The sequence below is a fragment of the Cylas formicarius genome, unplaced genomic scaffold (genome assembly GCF_029955315.1).
Source record: "Cylas formicarius isolate icCylForm1 unplaced genomic scaffold, icCylForm1.1 PGA_scaffold_7__23_contigs__length_41026272, whole genome shotgun sequence".
NCBI classification, from domain to species: domain Eukaryota; kingdom Metazoa; phylum Arthropoda; class Insecta; order Coleoptera; family Brentidae; genus Cylas; species Cylas formicarius.
In genome coordinates, this window is record NW_026844352.1 from 32,894,274 (window position 1) to 32,915,116 (window position 20,843).

The window sequence follows — 20,843 nt, forward strand, 5'->3', positions numbered from 1 at the left end:
AGGTGAATCTCTCAAGTGAAAAAAATCGCTGACCATAAAATGTCCGTGCCCCTTACTGACCTCCCGATTTTCTCTGGTAATTTCGAAAACGAAGACATGTTGCCGAGCAGAAACTTTTCGACTTATTTTTACGTTTTTCTCGATTCTTAATCTATAACTTTTCTTCGATCTTCAATGGCGTTGCTGTTACTGTTGCGTTGTTGCGTTCGACTAGCCGGGACCACAGAACAAAAAAAAAGTTCGCAGTTTTCGGGCGACCGACGGGGTTCTACAAGTTCTACAAGCGAATACGCACTCCCTTGCAAACAACAACACAAACAACGCAAGATCGGCGTGTAGGCATGGTTTTTGGCGATTGTTATTTTGTATGGGATAATTTAATATTTACCGAGGTATTTTAAATTTAGGTTGTTTTCATTTCGTGCGTTTTAAAAATGAGAGCCACGCGGAACATAATTTTAGTACTTACGACCTAAAATTACTTATAAGTGAGGGCTTTCGATGCGATCGTTAAGCTGGCTACACACGATGCGACAAGCCTGTCAGTTCGAACTGAACAGTCCGCCTAAAGACCAGTCGCCTGAACGTGTATATGTCAGTTAAGACTGTTCAGGCAGACACAGAACACAACTATGTTCGTTCTTCCGTCCGGCCTGACGTACTAGAAGCCTAGTCTGAACGTGTGTCGTTACCAAGTCGCGGTAAAGAGAAAACGCGTGTTTAAAAGATTTTATCGCGATTTATCGCAATGAGTCGTATCTATGGCAATTAAAATCGAAAAACTATCATGACTGTGCCAAGAAAGAAGCGGCGTATTTAAAATTGATAGAAAAGAAAATTGGTCCTTCTTGTACGAAGTCTACTGTTTTAAAAAATAATAATAATTTTCGAAATGAAGTAAAAAAAGTGAAGGATTCAATGAGGACGGGATCATGGGCCGATGAAGTTTACCATCTCAAACTTTGGTATTATGATTTGTTGAAGTCTGTGGAAGACCAAGAAGTCTCTTGAAACTCTCGAAGCAATATCTCGGATGACGAAGAGAGCGAAAATGAGGTGTAAGTGACAGAAACATTCAGTAGTTAGCTTGTTTGTTTATTTATTTAATAAACACACATTTTTTATAATGTAAATAAGGTAGGTAATTTTTATATTATTTGAAGAGATAGGAAAAAAAGTACCAGAGTGCCTGAGAGTCAAATTTCATGAGAAAGTCAGTGGCCCAAACAAAATTTTGCAATTTGTAATCATATGGTTGCCAGGGGTCTTTCTTAAAATTTAGTCGATTTCTTTCAATAATGGGGTGAATCTATCTTGCCAAGAAACTTTACCTTCATTCGTAAAATAACTCAGGGCATCCTTAACTTCTTTTGCTGCGTTCGCTGTATTTCCAAATGGTCTTCGTTGCAAGCTAGACACATTAGAACCTTGTGAATCCAATCCAACAACCTTCTTCCGTATCATTATAGTTAAAGTACTCTGGAGAAGTATATGTTTTTGACGACTTAGCTATCAAAAAGTCATGTAACATACACCAAGCCATTACAAAAAATTCAATATTTCACGGTTACAAATTAATGCAAGTGTGAATTATCCGAAATCTGACAGCCAATATTCCGAATATATTTGCCACAATACGCGTCTTGCTTGTGATAAAAAACGGTAGTTGAAAAGTTTTTTCTCCCTGGAAGTCCAGGCTGCCTGTCAAAAAGGTTTCATTAGGTCTATCCTTAATGGAAATGCATCATCTCCTATAAATATATATGGTAGGTTTCTGTAAGTATTCCGTATGGTTCCTTTTCCAGGAATTTTCAGGAGAGAATTTTGTAATTTTTCAAAAAATGGGGTATTTTGGAATACACCACCATCAGACACCCTGCCATTTGTTCCGAAATCGCACATTAAAATACTATAGTTTGCATCAACTAAGGCTAATAGCAACATGCTATGAAAACATTTAGACTTATAATAGTACGATCCGCTAACAGAACGATGCTCTCATGCTTTCCGTGAATGGCCCCAAGGCAGTGAGGAAACTTGCATAGTTCCTCAAAACTCTGAGAAAGTTTTCTCCAGTCTTGTTCTAGTCGTGGAAACTGAAAAAAAAAGAATATTATTTCTTGTGCATGATATAAATATGCATTAAAAATGTCTGGCGATATTTGAAAAACAAATTGTGTGTTTTTTTTTTAAATTTTTTTCATCCTTTGAATTTATGAAATACGATAAATATACGGTAATGCAGTGATAAAAACCATACACAAACTAACACAAAACTAACAAATCTTTTGTTACAAGATGAATGACAGGCCGAAACAGGAGCACACAGCCTTCAAAGTGACCTGAAATCCAAGATTCTATTGAAAAAACCTCAAGTATGGCTTCAGATTCGCAGTTTCGTCATAGACCGACGCCAAAATATCAAACACCAGGTGACCAAACACCACCAACCAACAATCACTTCAAACGGCCACGTACAGCGGATGACCGGTTTGACATTGTTGGTTAAAACGTTGCTATGAAGCTGAGAGATTTAACCAGCGATCAATGACACACTTTTTGAAGCTGAGGGTGGTACATTAACACCACATCATAAACTGATTTTTTCCGCCACCTTTGTCTAATCGTTATCATTCGTCCAGTACCTATTCTAGTCGGCCAAGCTTTCAATACTCCGCAACACCAGCACCACCGCAACAGTTGCTACCACTGAACTCCCCATCGTCAAATGAATATTATTCAAATCATTCATCCAGTTCCAATCCTAGCCGCCCAAGTTCTTAATTATCCGCAATAGCATCACCATCGCAGCAGTTGCTTCTCCAGAACTCCTAAGCTTCCACTGAACACCACTTCCAGAACAACATGTTTTTACCCTAGACAGAAAGTGTTCAAGAAATCGAACCGTCGGCATCACCTCGCCAGTACCAGACTGCTGGTTCTCTTTTAGCTTCATTCACTTATGCTGGTAACAACTGATAACTGAACTTGTTTTTGTATTTTTTGTGGAAGAAATATGATGTTTTTGTTTATGTTTAACATTCAAAAAAATATTTTCTTACCTTCATAAAATGATATTTTATATTGGCCTGAAGGTGTGGAGGGTGGTCAGACCATCAGGCGGCCGTTCTTCAGGCGGACGATTCAGTTCGAACTGACAGGCCTGCCGGATCGTGTGTAGCCGGCTGTAGTTTGCGACTGTTCGACGGAGATTTTTTGAGTGAGTGTTGCGGACGGTTTCGCGCATACACACACACGCCCACGTGGGAGGTAAAAGGAGAAGGCTACCCCGTTATTGTGAGAGTTATTGTTATTTCAGCAGGCCTTCGGTTTTACTTTCTTGTGTCGGACGACGCGAGACGGTAAGCCGGTATAACGATGTTGTCCGATAAATGAAAATTGGAAATCGCCAGTGCATATTTATTATGCGTCACTTTCACTCTTATTTGCGCGTCGCGGTCTTCCACGTTTTTAAGCGAATAGAGGGTTTAATAAAAAGATGACGGTCGCGTCGGGACGTGATCTAGTTTTGCCGATTTGTTACTTGTTGCTGATTAGTTTTGCTGGTAAGTGTCCAACCGACGGGTTAAGTGGGTTACAGGGAAACGAGAAAAACGCTGGTAATGAGGTAAATTTCTGCGATTTTTAAATGTGAAAAAGTGAGGAATTTGTGCAGGTCCAGAGTACTGTACCGAGCCTCTAGAAAAAAAAAAAAAATTATAATTTTGAATATGGAGGGAAATTGGAATTTTTTATAACTCCAAATGGTTTTAGTAAATTATTTTCCAATGTTTTCACACCAGAACACCAGCCTCTATATATAAAAACTAATGACTTAAAAAGTGGAGAAAATTCTCTGTATTTCGAAAAAAAAAAATAAAGCCTTACAAAAATTTAAGCTAATTAATATTCCGTCTTTTTTTTTATGATATGAATTTGTTAATTTGTTCAGTTGTCGGTAATCATCATAGAGCTTTAAAAAAATATAGAGATCTGTGGTAACGGTGCTTATGTTTCGTTTTTTTTTACTGAATACGACAAATATAATATAAAGATGTAAGAAAAGAAGTAACAGAATTTCTAACAAGAATTAATTTTCGATGTATTCGTTACTTCAAATTCCCTAGGCTAAATTAATAAATAATACACCGGTGCTCCGGTGAAAGTGCATAAACAAAGACTTGAACGTGTTATCCTCCGTATTTCGTAATGCCGTATCATTAAGAACGGTATAAGTATACTGCTAAGCCAATAAACAAATTCGATTAACTTTAGCTGCACTTTCAGTCGCTTTAACACGGATCTAAATAGCCATTGCATAAGTATGTGACTTTTATGGTATGTACCAACATATCCTTTGTCTTATAGCGGCCGATTATATATTGTAAGAAGGCGACGAAAAAAAGTTGTGCTTAATGTTTGTAGTGTGTAAATGTAACGTGGAAAAGACACGAAAGGAAACCGTAGTTTTATTGCAATCAATTTAAATTAATACGAAATATTGAGGCAACTGATTTCTAAAAGCGTATCCCCAAAACAATCAATAGGCGCCACATACTACGATGACGAACATTTAGCGTATTTCTGTGATCCAAGTAGGTACGCAACAAACTATACAGATGTTAATCAGCGCCATTGAATTTGCGATTAAAATTGGGCCACGGTTATTACGACACAACTATCCATTGCAGGCGTGTACGGACAAAAATCAAAGGAACGAAAAAAACCCACGTCTGTCCAAGACCTGTACAACACGACGTCCTGTATCCCGAAACCCTATAAGTGTCCCCACAAGCAGATACAATTTTTTTTGTACACCAGGTACGTAATAAAAAACCCGAAACTAAAATTTGCGCTATTAATTCAGGCAAAAGACGCGTCGTGAAAGTATCTAATTAATTGACGAAAAATTAAAGGTTACAGGGGAGGTGGGAGAAACCTGCGCCGACCTCGATTACGAAAAATAAACAGCACTCCTAGAAATTACTTTATTCGGACGGTCCGCGATTACGCCACAGAAGGTTTCGAAATTTAACTGGATTTTTGTATTTGTTTGGGACGTTTACGGGCCGTGGGTGTTAGAATAGGATATTTTGTAAGACTAGGAGTGAAATTCGAATGATAAAACGGTCAATACGGCGATTTTAACGTTATTTAGGCAAGAACGTCGAGAGGATATTTGCTAATTAGAACAAATCGTGGCGAATCTGCTTAAAGATAGTTGCTGGTGTAAATAAATAATTTATATTCGAAATGAATGGAAACTCCCGCGTTTAGACGATAGATTACAAATAAATTTAGCCAGCCAAGGAGTCATTAAATAGAGCGCCATCTCTCGGTTTGAGGCAGCTTAAATGTTGATCAAAAGTCCCAACGTGAGTGCGCACACTGCAGTCTTTCTGTTTCCTCAGATCTAAAAGTCTAATCCGGACTCATATTCCCATTAGTTAAATATGGATTCTTTAAACAAATAATTTAGTAAAAAAAATTGAAGTTGAAACCTTATATTGGCACAGAATGGTAATAATTTTAGGCGGACGCAAACCGATCCAGAGTTGCTAGACACCACCAAAGAAGAATCGTTGTACGCCAGTCGATTCAATCGGGCTTATCCTACCAAAATCGTAGTCCATGGTTTTGGCGGAGGCAGAAATCTGTCGCCGAGTACTGATATGAGGGACGCATATTTTTACAGGGGAAACTACAACATCATCATCGTCGATTACGGGTCGTTGGTTAAAGAACCGTGCATCAGCGTAAGTTGATAAAACTAATCTCTTACGGGTAGTGATGCCTGGTAAAGTCTGTTGATACATATAAGAAAGTGACTAACTGATAAGAATTAAGGAAAGACCGGGCAAGCTGTAAGCATGAAATATGGCCGAACAGGTCTGTACTTTGCTTAGAATTTAATTATTTGTGGTTTTGTTAGGAAAGATACTAAACAATATTTATTTATGTATGTATTTATGTTTAAATCTAAAATAAAATTACTAATTATTTTTATTGCCTACTTAAATTACTTAAAATTATTCACATAATATATCAGTATCACTATCGCTATCATCGCCTGTTCTAATTATTATTTGTTCTATATTATTTGCAATATGGATATACGGTTATTCTGCTATTTCTATATGTTTAACAGAATTTGCCCAACTTTGTGGAGGGATGTTAAAAACTTCGGTTTCTATAAGTTTGAGACCATTGGAGTTAACACGGGGAAAAATATTGTTACGACGAATGGCAGATTTCAGTTGGTACCAAACATGTTCAATGGGATTAAATATACAGTGGTAAGGTGGAAGGAAGCCTTAAAACTGTATGCCCTAGATTTTTTGCATAATTATCACCGACGTATTCCTTTTGTAGGTACAAGCTTTGTAGTACCTCAATTAATTGCTTTTTGGTATAATTTTCGTGAAAATAAATGTCGTTATTATACACGTAGTTTTGGATTGTTGCTTTTGTGTCACATGAGGAAGGGGTTTTAGTCAATTGTCTACTGTGATAACTTTTGATTGTTTTTAAACCAACTTTCAAATAAATCAGCGGTGGTGTCTTCATGGTAATCCAGAGAAGAATCTTTAATATTTTTCGCAGACAGAGAAAGTCCATTTGCAATCCAACCATCTTTAGAGCCAGCATGCAAAATAGTTATTCTTTTACCTCTTTTTGATGGCGCGTTTGTTTTACAACTTTTCAGGTTTCATCCAAGTAAATAATTGGACTTTGTTGTTCTCTGTAAATCCTAATTTTTTCTAGATAGGTATTTCAGTCGCCATTTCCGAATTCTAAAAGATTCCATTAAAACTTGCCTTTTGTCAGTTTTTTTAAATCTAAAACCCATGTGTTAATACATTTCCATAAAGTAGTTCTGCCACATTTAACACCGGTTTCATCTTTATCAAACCTCCTAATTAAGATATCTAATGTAGGCACGCTTTGTTCCTCGTGTAACTGGTAAATTTTACGCCGTATTATATCTTGATCACTTTCATCTACACTCGAGAAAATGTCAGCATCGCTTCTTTTTTTCCTCGCTGAAATAGGAATTCACAATTTTACATTCAGTTGATGTTGGAATTTTCGTCAATGTGGCCGTTTCTTCTAAAGGTGCTTACTTGCTAGCACCGAGTTCAATGAGAGTCAAATAAACATTGTCGATAACTTCCTTAGTCTCAGTTTTCTACATTTGGGCGGGAGCATCTCCTGAGATACACTAATTCGCACACGATTCAACACACGCTGTATTACACACGAATGATTACTAATAAACAAACTAAGCAGTATACCAAATCAAACAATATTGACCACAGGTAGGTATAATATTATTTTCTATTACGGATCACAATTTTACCTGAATTTGAATTCCGAAGCTTTAGGTAATAATGTTGTTGCATTGTATGTTAATGACCACCCTTGGATAATCCCACTCAAAAGTAATTGGTCACTTTCTTATATCTATGAACAGACCATACCTAGAGATATAGAGGAGCCACTATGACAACTACTACGAAGCAACTATGACAAAAATTTTGAGAAGGTCCATTCAACATACGCATGCAGCAAGATTTAAAATTTCGTTTTTCACCTTGTGGCATATGCCTGAACCTCGTCAAATGCATTCTGCCACGCATCAATTTTTTTCAAAGTAAGGCACTATATTATCTAAGAGCCAACTGTGCAAAAATCGCTGCTTTTGTTTCACTTTTTTTTTTTACTATTATATCAGAAAACGCCACCTGGTGACAAAGTATTTCCTCATAGCATGAACAGACCGTACTTCTCATTTTCGCTTGATTGTTGGGAATGCCGAATAGTCTATATTTCTTACCCATTAGTTAAGATTTATGGCTATTTATATTATTTCGCTGGAAAGTGTTTTTACCCTCAGAAGGGACAAAGTAGTTGTTCGAATTTTGACCTGCAAGCATTTGTTTCCTTACCGTATATTTTATTCCAATTTTGTAACTTCCGTATTCTCTCTCTCTCTTTTTATATCTATATCAACTCATATATTCATATATTCATCCTGACGAATGCTCCTTACATGGGATTTTTGACTTGTTTGTTGAGACGGAATATAAGAAAAAAGAAATGCAGCTTCTTTACTGCTATTGGCCACAACTGCCACGATCATTCGGCCATTTTCTGGGAGAAAGAAATGCAGGTTATAATTAACGCTGCTGCTAGTGCTTCTTTTTCGGTATCGTTCGATCATTTTCTTCCTTTTTCCCTTACCTACTCCTTGCCGCGAAACCGCGAATGTTACTTTTTAACATTCTGTGTCGCAGCAAATGGAATGGGCGCCGAGATTTTGCGCGAAATGCATCGCCCAGCTAGTCAGATACCTAACGCAGCATCCCCGCGGTATCCGAGCCGACGACATGCACCTGATAGGGTACAGCGTGGGGGCCCACATCTCCGGTTTGGTTGCCAACTACCTCGATCCTACGCTGGACGGCAAAATTGGACGGATCACCGGCCTCGATCCGACCATCTTCTTTTACATGGGACGCAACTCCTCGAGAGATTTGGATCCCACGGACGCCCATTTCGTCGACGTCCTGCACACCGGCGCCGGCATTCTCGGACAGTGGGGCCCCACCGGCCATGCAGACTTTTACATAAACGGGGGCTCGAGTCAACCCGGCTGCGGCAGCGATACCGTGTTTAGTAAATATCCTTCGTTCTGGTTGGTTTATCGAACACAGCATATATTTTTTTGAAATGCAAAGGGCACTTTTCAAAAAGGAAATAGCGGAAGGAACTGTCTAAAAACTTGTAGAATTTTAAGCGGTTTGCAATACTTCAATCTTACCCCAATAACAAATGCAATCTGTTGTCTTTTATCATTTCTATCAAAATATTGCTATATAACTAGAAAAGAAAACACTTTTTTGTAATAATTTTATAATAATAATCAACATTATAAAAATGTGTTGGTCGATTTTGTCAAATTGACACAAATCACAGAATTGTTGCAATTAGTTTTGGGCTTAGGCTACTATTTGGCAACGTTGGCAAAGTATTTATGAAAGATAAACTAACATTTATTACGATCATGTATGAGTGTGGGAAAATTTTGTTTTTTGGTAGAGCAAAACTTCTAGTAAGACATTTATATGTTTATACTTTATGAGGGGTATAGAATTAAAAAAATTCCACTATTCATGTTGCATTGCTCCAAACATGACATAAGTTTTGGTTAGTTATGGGTCGGACTGCAGTGTCCAAATCATGTATTTGTGGTATCTGTAAATATGAATTTTGTTAATGACGTACGGACGTAAGCACTGTACTGAATATTAGAAATTAATCCTGATGTGTGGTACAAAATATATCGAAATCTCGCTTTAAGTGACTCTTCGAGTCGAATTAAAATAAAGAAGTTAATAATTATTTAAACATATTTTCCGTCGTTACTCTTACTATTTAAAAAATGCTACTGACTGCTCATGCTTCAGATAAATTTCACCGTTTTGACGTAATTTTGAATGACGTTGATGTTTTCAGAGACCGTTGCCTGCGACCACACCAAAGTCACACCCTATTTCATCGAATCCATCGTTACCAAGAGAGGTTTTTGGGCGTACCCTTGTCCTACTCTCATAAGCTTTATGCTGGGCTGGTGCCATCCTGAAGAAGACGAATACGTCTTAATGGGAGAGCACATCACTCACAAGTAGGTATCACGGGGGTAACTGGCGGCCAATGTGGTTCTAAAAGATATGGCGTTTCCCAGAGCCAGGGGCGTTTATTACGTCAGGACCAACGCTGATCCGCCATGGGCTCAGGGACCTCCCCGGGAGCTGAAAGAGAAATTCGCGGAAACAACTTCCCCCATCCTACGGATGCTGACAAATCAGGTGCAACGGGGATGATTTCTTTTATCTTTCGATGGCATCAGTTTAGGTTATGTTAGGTATAGCTGTGATTTTAGCGGTACAATTAATAAATAGATTTTTTTAAAAATTTGACGGTTTTCAAGTAATTTTACTTCCTGTTACTAATTATGCACACTACAAAACAAAAAACGTGTATTACCCATATCACGTTATACCAATTCATGGTAATGGGGGACCGTCCCTGGCAATGTGGCTTAGCGTATGGTAAAAGAAAAAGAATAGAGAGATGAGGGTCTCTGAGGTGAACAAGTAGCCAGCGCTACTTCTGTTATATACTGTTTTGATGTATACTGAACGTTATTAAAAAGCGAATTTTGTGTAACATATTTATTTCCGAAAAGACGTTTTAACTCTCACACAGAATATCTGAAAACGTGAATTACAACTATAACGCAAAATATAGCTATCTAATGGTACGGAATGTTCCCGAACATCAGTTAATATGCTCGAGATGTTTTAGTTTCGTTTGCAAAATAGGCCATTACGTCATTAACCACAACAACAGAATAAACTTTTGGTAACCAAATGCCTTTCATTTTAAAAACTACATGTCTATTAGAGGTACTATTAGCCGGTCTTTACAATATATGAGGGCTAATAACATCAAAAATAGATGAGCTGTCCTTTACAACTCACACAAACCTACATAACTTTCTTTTACCACATACACGCAGGCTAATGATGTCCTAAATATGTTTTTCTAAGACCCAGATGGTAGGAGGGCGTCTGAGACTGCGTTGTACCAAAACTACAGCCATCTCAGTGATATTTGCATAAAAAATTAACACCTGCCGGTAATTTTTCTCAGCGAAACTGTAGCCCGAGAACACCCCGTGTAACAATAGAATCGGGTTCACGCGAGTTCGGGAAAAAACGGCGAGAAAATAATTTCCCTGGCTCGCACACGTATTACATTTAGATATGCCATTATTAAAGTGTCTCGCTATGATTAGGGTATTTTTTTGTATATTTTCAATATATTTATTGCCGCTACACTAGACGAGGACTCCCGGATGACGTTTTCGCCGACTTTTATGCGGGAAAACTTGTCATCGCGTCCTCAGAAAGCAACGAAACCACAAACCAAAGCGCAATAAACGTTTAAAACGAGAACCGAGGACGTTAAGACACGGTTGTACAAGCAATGGCCGAACTGAAGTTCTCGGGGTTGCAATGATGGTGGTTTACAGCATTAAGTATGTTGTAACATTATTTGTTGCTTTCGAATGTTATTGGCAAAGGTCACAAACGAAAATGAAAAAAGTACGAGTACTCAAAACCTAACCTTCTATTGTTGGCCGAATGATCCCGGCAAGTTTGCCCAATAGCAGTAAAAAGTATTGTTAATTGTTTGTTTTTTATACGGAATAAAACAAATAACGGAGGCAGAGGTGAAAGTGTTGCAAAAATAAGGCCGGTTTCTGCATCTTAAACCTGGTTTAGTGTCTAATCTACCCGCCATTTTCTAAAGTAATGAATATTTGAAAATAGTCAACAATTCTCCACTGAAACTTTTAAACCACAGACCAGTGCGAACTCCACAGACGAGCGCTTACACCCGGCCTTCTAGTAATTATTACACAACATTTGCACGTGGACAGCGCCCCTGCAGTGACGAAATGCTAAACAAAATCATTTACGTAACATTATTTTAGCGTCTTTGACTCTCCATTATTTTTTCCAGGAAGCACGCAGCTGCAGAATATTACGCTTACTGCTACGTACTACATACCACTTTTAACGGACAACGAACTAACGTTATTACTTTTGTTTTCGAAATTCGTCCAGCTTCGAGATTTTAGCGTTTAAAATATTAAAAAAGGTTTATTTTCAAAATACGACAATCACACGAAATATTCACGGTTAATTACTAACCTCAAACGGATCCCAAGGAGTACGTAAACATTTCCCGATAAAGAACTAAACGGCAACGCCGCTACGATGCGCGCGCCTGGCATTTCCCAATGATGCAAAACAAACCAGTAGTTAGAAATAATTATTCGGACCCTATTTTGTGATACGCATCGAGAGCTTTAAAAGGTCTGGCACGTATCTCCAGAGAAGAGCCGACGAATACAATACTTAAATGTTACACCTTAAAACTAATATGGCGGGCGGTTATTCACCCGGCCATAATTATTGTCTGCACAGCCCGAGGCGTCTAACCTCAAAAATACTTAACAGTTCATTTATTCCATTAATGTTATTATTGTTACGTTTACTTACGGACTACGGTTTTTTATAAGTAAACAAAGTCACAATTGCGAATAATATTGTCAAAGAGTTTGGCGGCAAAGGAAACATTCACCCTTTTATTGCACGATCATTATATAGGGCGTTGCGAAAAGTTGGTCCTAATATTTCTACATCGTAACTTTCTGGTTCAAATCTCTAGCCATCTCTTCGGAACGCCGCGTAATTTTTTTAAAATCCGCCCTTTTTTTTGTATTCTATCTACCGGATACCTACTAATTTTAAAACACCCCGTATCTTTTTTGTTTTTTATACAAGGACGAAATAGAATACTCTTTAGTAGGTATGTACAAATTGACAACGTTATCTAAATATACCTTAGACAGTGCCTCGTCTAACAGTTGCGTACTTACGTCTACATACATTTACTGGAAAAATAGAAATTCGAATATCCTGGGGGTGGGAGGCAAGAAAACCTTTTCACCCCTTTGATTTCAATTGAAAAACACGTCAATGCACATTCTAGAAATATTTTATCTAGGGACATTGTGTGAAAGAGGGAGGAGTCTGAGCGGTCGGCGTTAAATACCCGTGGTGGTGGGGCTGACGCGTGGTGTGACTCACATCTACTGGCGCGAAAAGAACAAACGTTGTAAATTTTAAGGCATGGCTTTGTTGCGTTAGATAACAAGTGCTTTATCGTCTTTTTTTTTCATTTATGTGCCTGTATTTCGTTAATTATTGTCGAAATTTCAGTACGAAGATAGTTGCGATTGTTCTAATTCCCATAAAAAAAAAAAATATGTGATGACTAGGACATATTTTCCGGGTCGGTAACTTTCAGGGATGCATCCAAACTCTAATATAATCTGTCTTGAGGGGTTCCGTGCATGTAAACGTCTTCGGGGGCGGGTTGTACCGTTTCTTGCCTGAACGGGTTACCCGAACTAGTCGCCGATGTCCTGAATGGGTTTCCTACAGGTACTACGGATCCTTGCTGCGAATGCTGCGACTCCTGGGACAGCGACCTCGGTGCGGGAGGTCTTGGTGGAACAGGTTTTGCCTGAGAAGCGAGGGAAGTCTCCATGGCGGCACCGTAATTGACGATGCCGCCTCCGCTGCCTTGGCGGGAAAGCAAACCGTTAAATTGACCTTGAACGACGCCCGCAGGCGGATACTTGGCAACAGGGACAGCCTCGTTCATTTGATTCCAGTGTTTCTCTTCTTCGACGGTTGGATCGGCCCACGGCTGGAGTTCGCCTGATGCGAAGAAACCGTAGAAGATGATACCTGCGTAGTGGATCATGGCGGACACGATAATAAGGATCCTCCATTCCTTTGGATCCTGAAGAAGAAAAAATACATGGAAATGGTGGACGGTGGGGTTTTATGGAATAATCTATGGTCAAATCAGGTTATGAAACAAATTCTAAACGGATGGTTTACAACAGTGTTTATTTCAGGGTTGATCTGGTGTGGTTGCAGTTGAACTAGTTCCAGAATATTATATAGTTAACAATTCTTCGAATGAAAACGCCAGAGTAATACGTGATCACTATCTTTACTGATATTAATTTACCCCTATAACAGAGTGTGCCAAGTGTCCTATTTTGAAGATACAAAGTTTCTGTTTGCATATTACTGTCCTACCTGTAGGAAATTGGGTGTAACCAGATTTTCGAGCACTAGGATAATTAACAACAACAAGAACACATCGAAAATGGGACACTCTGTGTATTACTTTGAATTACATTTGTGTGACGGTGACGGACTTACTTCTAAATTGACTATTGTTTAGCTCGAACAACATTAGGTAAATTTCTTTTTCTTTGAGCAAAGGTGTTGGAATTTTCCGCCATCGAACAAATACAAATTCTCAAAGAAAGTCGTCGATATTTGGTTGTAGAAACGGCTTTGCTTATCTACTTTCGAGTATATCAAGGGCAGTGTGCATTTAAGGTTCGTTTATTTGAAGCCACCCGGTATAAAAAAGCCTCCGTCAGTTGACTGGGCTTTGTTGGACAACTGAATGTGTTTCCCCCGTTCAAATTCGAATTCAACTCGCCTAATAAACACGATATTTCATATAAATTCGGACCCCAACTTTTCGCGGATGAACGGGCTCGTATTCGAACGAGCCCCCAGTATGCATGTCATTTCGCGGTTGTCGCCTCACAGATACGACGCCATTATTCTCTACGCGCGCATTAGAGCGAAGCTCTCGTACTATACAAGGCGTATCGTTGAGAGAAAGCCAACTAACCGACCGAAATGCACAAGTAAGTAAAAAGATTTTATTTTTCTAGGACATTTTTTTTTTTGGAAATATTTTCTTAACTCCTCTAGCGTCTTGTTTTAATTTCATTGACTTACGTGCTCGTTCCTGACAATAATCTTCTTCACTACCGGTACCAGGGCACCGGCGATGGTACCGATGCCGTTGGAGAGCCCCATCAGTATACTCGCATACCTGGGAGCGATATCCAAGTGGTTGACGTTAAAGCCGGATATCGCGAATCCACTGAACGCCACCCCTATCGTCAAGGCTGTCATACCCTGCAAGGTCGTGTGCGAAAACGCCATAGCCAGAAAGAACGTCGCCTCCAGACCGAAGCCTCCGCAGTTGAACAGCTTGCGCACCTGCGTCGTGTTGAGGATTCCTCTTTTCCTAAGTCGATCAGCGAGTATACCACCAGCTGGTACGACCAAAGTCATCAGAAAATGGGGCAGAGCGCCTAAAGACGCGTTCTGTAAAAAATGAGTAGTTTTCGGTCTACCAAGCGTACATAGCAGAAGAAGGGACACTCTCAGCTTCGCGTCGGACTAGTTATTTGATGGTAGATTTTTGTACATAGTTGCTCCCGCTTACCTCGGCAGTGGTACTCCTAAACGCTTGGGAAAAGTACGACGGCTGAAATATGACCAGCAAATAAAAGTTCCACGACCTGCAAAAGTTGGCGACGAAGATGGCGTAGCACGGCAGCGAGGTGAAGAATTCTTTCCACGGGGTGTTGGTCAGGTTCGGGGCGACGTAGTTTTGCTGGGTACCGCCCAGGGACTTCTCGATCATGATCAGTTCTTTGGGGTCTATACAGGTGTGGAGGGATGGTCTTTCAAACACCAGCCACAACCACGCCATGTACCAGATTAAACCGACAATTGAATAGAAGTAGTAGGGAGCCATCAGACTGATGTTGTTCATCAACAGTCCGCATATCATCATGGAAAACATAATTCCGGCATAACAGCCGCTAAATGCTATCGTTGCTAGGCGCGAACGTTCGAGAGGCGGAGCCCAGTACCGCATTATACCGTGGCAAGCTGGATATGTCACGCCCTGTAGAATATGTCAAGTTAAGACTTCAAATTATAGCGGGCACACCTTGTATTCAAATCTGTAGAAAAGTTAAAATTTTCAAGTACCTCGACGAGACCTTGCATCACTTTGACTATTATCAATCCGTTGGGGTAGTCGTAGAGACTTGGTATGAGGAAATTCAGCAGGCAGGAAGTTCCTATCGCCGCTCCGAATAGCTTGTTGGCAGGATACGCTGCAGCTATTAGACCTCCGGGTATCTGGGTGACGAAGTAACCCCAGAATATGGCGGATTCGACCTCAGCCGTGGTACCTTCATCAGTTTCCGTGATGTTCAACTGAAAATGTTTACTTTAATTTTGCTCTACGGTTGCCGACGGGGCAACTGTAGGGGAACTCGCGTCCTAGCTTTCATTTTAAGCACAACCAATCAAAATTCTAAGTTATTTCAGGTTATGAATATCGAACGAGGCATGCACCAAAACTCGATACTACTTAGTCGGGAGCTTACCCTAGCTCTTTCCGCGTTGACCATACCCATAATGCCCCTCATGCCGAACATGATGATGAAACCCACGCATGCCAGCAAAGCTACGGTCGCCCTTCGCGAAAGACATGGAATTTCCGCATTGACGTACCTGCGGAAAGAAGAAGTCGTTTACAGGCACCTCAATTCACCAGGACCATAAATATACTCGTCGATTTTCCTAAGCGGTGGCCGTTGGTATTCCGGTATGCTGTCGACGCTGATATCATCCGCAACCTCGCTGGTCCCCCTCTTCAATGAGTTGTCGAAACTGTCGTTGGTTTGCCTAAAACGAATCCATGTAAATTTCAAACTTGGCTAAATGAAAACGTTTGTGATTCCTTGTACGTGACCGGGCACCGACGAGGCTTCTTATTTGCAAATCCCCCTCCCGCACGGGCATATCGAATACAATATTTGGGGGAAGGGACATGAAAAACATTTTTCAATTTCAGTTTCTGTGAGTTCGACAAACACGGCACGTGGCGATTTTGCTTTGTGACCGGGTAATTTCGGTGAAGTCAAAGATGACAGCGTTGATTTTGTTTAATATTACAGACACGACAGAACACGACGACGATAATGTGAATCAAACGGCATTTTTGATTGCCGCCTGAAAATTTTTTTGAGTTAACAGAATCAAAAGTCGAACGCCGTTGCAGTTCGTTGTTTGGAATCTTGAAACTGCAATGTACTTTGTTCAATAATTAATTTTTAGTATAAAGTGATGTATTTTATTATGAATAATGAATAAAAAGGTGCGGGTAAAGTTGGTTCGTGGTAGTTGGGTTGCCCCTTTTTATATTTTTTGCGATCCGCACTTTAAAAGAGTGTTTGTCTCGTTCGTGTTTTCTTTGTAGGTTTGTTTTTCTATTTAACCATTAGTTTTTGGGTACACTTTTGCAAAACAACACGAATACATTCACTGACATGATCGTCATAATTGACAAACGTCGCAATCCAAGCCGTGGGAAATATCTGCGAAACCATCCGATGGCTCCCAAACCCGTGCGGTAATATCCTGGAAATGTCCGAACTGGCTCGGCGAAAAGCCTTAGGAAACAAAACTGACGTGGCAAAATGCATAATTGGATATTTTAGAGAAGGGAGTAGAAAAATCTAACCAAAAAACTTTTTAAGTCAAATACCATTGATTGACTTGATATATCATTTCATTCTAGAGTAGTGAAGTAAAATAACTTATTTAAGATATTCAAGGTTCTAATGTATGTTTTCATCTATCTTAAAAGTAAAAAAAATCTAGAAAAAGGAAAAAAAGTAACTCTCGGACATTTTTTATTGCAAGTTTGACACGCTGTATCTAGGAATAGTATATTATGCAACAAGTGCGATAAACGGCATTTGACTCACTAGTTTAATTGACACGAGCGGAGCGAGTTTTTAAGTTAAAAAGTTTACCGAACGTGTTGCATACTATACTTTTTCTTCGACCGTTAGTTTTTAGTTATATCTTTGTATACGAATACATTCACTGACATGACCGTCAAAATTGACAAACGTCCGATTGCTCCCAAATCCGTGCGGTTAAATCCCGGAAATGTCCGAAGTGGCTCGGATCCGTGGGAAACGAAACTGACGTGGTAAAGTGACGCTTCCCCCACGCTATATCGGTGGTTAATTAGGTATTTTACAGACGGGAGTAGAAAAACCCTTTGACCTATGGTCATAGACCCTAAAATCAAGACCTCAATTTATAAGGCAGATCTAAACCTATCATTCTTTTTTTTTTTTTCGGAAGCGTGTCCACGAAAGTACTAAAAGGCTACCAAAGACAAAATATTTGTTTTAGTTTAATAAGGACAATATTTGAGAAATAAATCAAATGAGTCAAAATTTCTGACTTGAAAATTTAAATTAAATTAATTGAGAAAGTATTGAAAGAGTTTTTATTGTTATAGGTTTTCTGGACATGACAGTGACGAATTCGAAGCTTATTTGGTGGACAAATCGAATTTTTTTTTTATTAATATTACCAAAATTGTTATTGGTAAGTACTGTTTTTTTTGCTCTTCGTACTTTTTCATTCTTTCAATTTTAAATCAGAAAAACCATCACGAGCTTTTTAAATGTATAGAAGTGGAAAACCGACAGAGTTAGACGGCCCAACTGGCCTTTTTTATAAAAAATTAAACTAGACAGATGAAAAAAATAATTCGATTTATCTAAATAATACAGTGAAACTAGCGCTCTCCAGGAGGAACTTGAAAATAAGTTACAAATATATGCTATACTATTACTATAAAAAATTTCTCAATTAATAAGAAAATTTTAAATTTAATTTAAACTTTGAAACCAGTGACATCTGCTTGAGGCATGTTGAGCTCAATCATAACGTTTTGTTGTCTAGTTTCTCCAGTTTATAGAAATGTTCTTGAAAAATTTGCTAAAACCTAAATTTTATTTTAGTTTGTAAATTCCTGGACCTGAGGAAATAAAAACACGCTCAGGAAGGGTTGCTTCGATTATTTTTTAAATATAATATCCATCTTCGGGTTACCTCCTCCCCTCCAAGCGACTTTCGACGTTTCAAATAGTAATTGGTTTGTGTCACGGCGTAACCCCATCATTTGCAACGGCGTCCCGGGGCGAGACACTCGTCGCCGAATTGTCACGATACATTTATTAATGTCGGGGGAGGTGGGGGATTTCTCAGTGCTGTACCCGCGGGCACCGGGCTGGTCAAATTTTAAAGATTTACCCACGTAAAATTAATATAATTATAATTTTATTATGTTGCCCTCTAAGCGAGCCGTATACAACACATATGATTAACGAATGCCTTATATCTTCCTACTTGCCACTGACCTGGAAATAAACGGAAATTATTTCCTTTCGAAAACTAAATAATCCTTCGGAATCCATTCTCAAAAATTCTGGAGATGGATCCTCAATCAAGGCATTTTATTAACGCAAATAAAATATTACCCGGAAAGTAGACAACAGGGTCGTCAGAGATAATTTCTTTAACAAGTGTTTGCTAGACTTTAATAGCACATTTGAAATGGTCAACCATATCTTTTATTTCCTATGGCATGCTTACTAGGGTTAAATTATATAATTACATAGATCTAACTCAGCAAGTCTGTACACTTAGTATTTATCCTTGTCAAATTTATCTGTCACGTAAAAATCTTACGTTTCATCTATATGCCGATGACACCAATTTGTATAACCATTTTGATTGTACTAACTTCTCATTAAACTAATTTCGATGACTGTGTCGACAGCCATTTACTTAAAATTAATCCCACAAAGATTTGAAAATGGCTTTTAGATTGAAAATTAAGAAAAAATTATAAAAGTTGACCCGCCATTGCGATTTTCCGATTCATGTAGAGTTCGAATCCTATTTATATACTATGAACTTAGATTTCGAGAAGACATTACTCATAGGCTTATAAATAAAGACATTGACCACTGTCTTCACTCAGTACATAAGAGACGTACAAAAACTTTAAAACTTGTGACTAAGGGGGTCAAGGGGTGTGAGGCTTGTCACCGTATTTCAAATTACTTAACAATTTAAGAATAATTTAATATGCATCTTTTTCTCCATCCATAATAATTTCCGACTAATTCTAAGTGTATTCAAGTGTAGACACCTCTCATGAATTGAAATTAGATAATTTCGATTAATTAAATTACTTATGAGTGTTTTTACTATTTGCCACGCTATACCTCTTTTCTTCGTTATTTAACTCCACTTTATTCATATATATATATATATATATATATATATATATATATATATATATATATATATATATATATATATATATATATATATATATATATATATATATATATATATATATATATATATATATATATATATATATATATATATATATATATATATATATATATATATATATATATATATATATATATATATATATATATATATATATATATATATATATATATATATATATATATATATATATATATTCTCACGTATTGATTCACGGATGGAAAAATGTGATGACACTATATTCCGGGATATCATCCGTTCGCTCGTTGAACTCTGACTGGAATCCTGCAAATCCTGCATCTGACTGGAATCCTGCAGACGTTTCGCCAAGTGTTTTCGGAGCGCGAGCATTGAAGATGCCAAGTGAGATTTTGATTGAAGATGCCAAGTGAGATTTTGGCGAAACGTCTGCAGGATTCTAGTCGGATGCAGGATTTGCAGGTTTCCAGTCGGATGCAGGATTCCAGTCGGAGTTCAACAAGCGAACGGATGATATCCCGGAATATAGTGTCATTATATATATATATATATATATATATATATATATATATATATATATATATATATATATATATATATATATATATATATATATATATATATATATATATATATATATATATATATATATATATATATATATATATGAATATTTTATTTAGCTTTGCCATCGGATATTTTGTATTTGAGTGTAATGTGTTTACGTAATATACATATTATTAACATTATTACTAATATTTTTCGTATTAATTTTAATGTTTGACACCGCTTTTAGAAGCGAATAATAATATCTCAGGAAATTAATTGATATGCATTTTCCAAAAAACAAACAGAAATTTAAAATTTTGATATCGCCACCTGGCGATTCGCATCCACGATCACTCGTTGGCGGCTTGGGGAGTTAGTACGCCCCTGCGCACGGATACCCTTCCCGCTGATGACTAAAATACATTAACATGGTAGTCGGCACAACGCCGAGATAGTGATTACGTATTACCAAACGGCGTCGCGCATTACGTACGTACGGCAGCGGTGCGGGGGGCGTTCTAGGGGGGACGTTTATCATAAAAACGTTTTAAATCTAATCGCCCTAAATGCGTCGTGATGTCGACAGCGACACGC

At 38.2% G+C, this 20,843-nt stretch overlaps 2 protein-coding genes across 3 annotated transcripts in view; one reads left to right on the plus strand and one right to left on the minus strand.

Moving 5' to 3' along the window:
- The first annotated feature begins 24 nt into the window (after positions 1–24).
- Positions 25–9,946, plus strand: LOC132704941 (pancreatic lipase-related protein 2). 2 transcript variants are annotated; one of them, XM_060675291.1, is made up of 6 exons: positions 25–76; positions 4,692–4,821; positions 5,534–5,756; positions 8,298–8,679; positions 9,520–9,688; positions 9,749–9,946. In XM_060675291.1, exons 1-6 carry the CDS (start codon positions 40–42, stop codon positions 9,885–9,887), a joined length of 1,080 nt encoding a protein of 359 aa, XP_060531274.1. In that variant the 5' UTR covers positions 25–39; the 3' UTR covers positions 9,888–9,946. The 2 variants fall into 2 exon arrangements, with proteins under 2 accessions (XP_060531274.1, XP_060531273.1); XM_060675290.1 differs by lacking the exon at positions 25–76 and adding an exon at positions 3,369–3,566.
- Positions 9,947–10,232: 286 nt separating this feature from the next.
- Positions 10,233–20,843, minus strand: part of LOC132705181 (vesicular glutamate transporter 1) — a 68,937-nt gene continuing 58,326 nt past the window's right edge. The window contains exons 4-9 of the mRNA XM_060675624.1: positions 16,116–16,232; positions 15,932–16,058; positions 15,528–15,758; positions 14,974–15,441; positions 14,478–14,852; positions 10,233–13,449 (exon numbers count right to left, since the gene is read on the minus strand). Coding sequence (XP_060531607.1) covers positions 12,964–13,449; positions 14,478–14,852; positions 14,974–15,441; positions 15,528–15,758; positions 15,932–16,058; positions 16,116–16,232 — 1,804 coding nt within the window. The 3' untranslated portion in view covers positions 10,233–12,963. The remainder of the gene's footprint in view (positions 13,450–14,477; positions 14,853–14,973; positions 15,442–15,527; positions 15,759–15,931; positions 16,059–16,115; positions 16,233–20,843) is intronic.

Bases quoted from the DNA above. Each gene is read 5' to 3' on its own strand.
- LOC132704941 (XM_060675290.1), top strand. From the start codon at position 3,500: ATGACGGTCGCGTCGGGACGTGATCTAGTTTTGCCGATTTGTTACTTG. The intron at 3,567-4,691 runs GTAAGTGTCCAA...TATCCATTGCAG, and splicing joins GTTGCTGATTAGTTTTGCTG to GCGTGTACGGACAAAAATCA. The intron at 8,680-9,519 runs GTAAATATCCTT...TGATGTTTTCAG, and splicing joins CGGCAGCGATACCGTGTTTA to AGACCGTTGCCTGCGACCAC.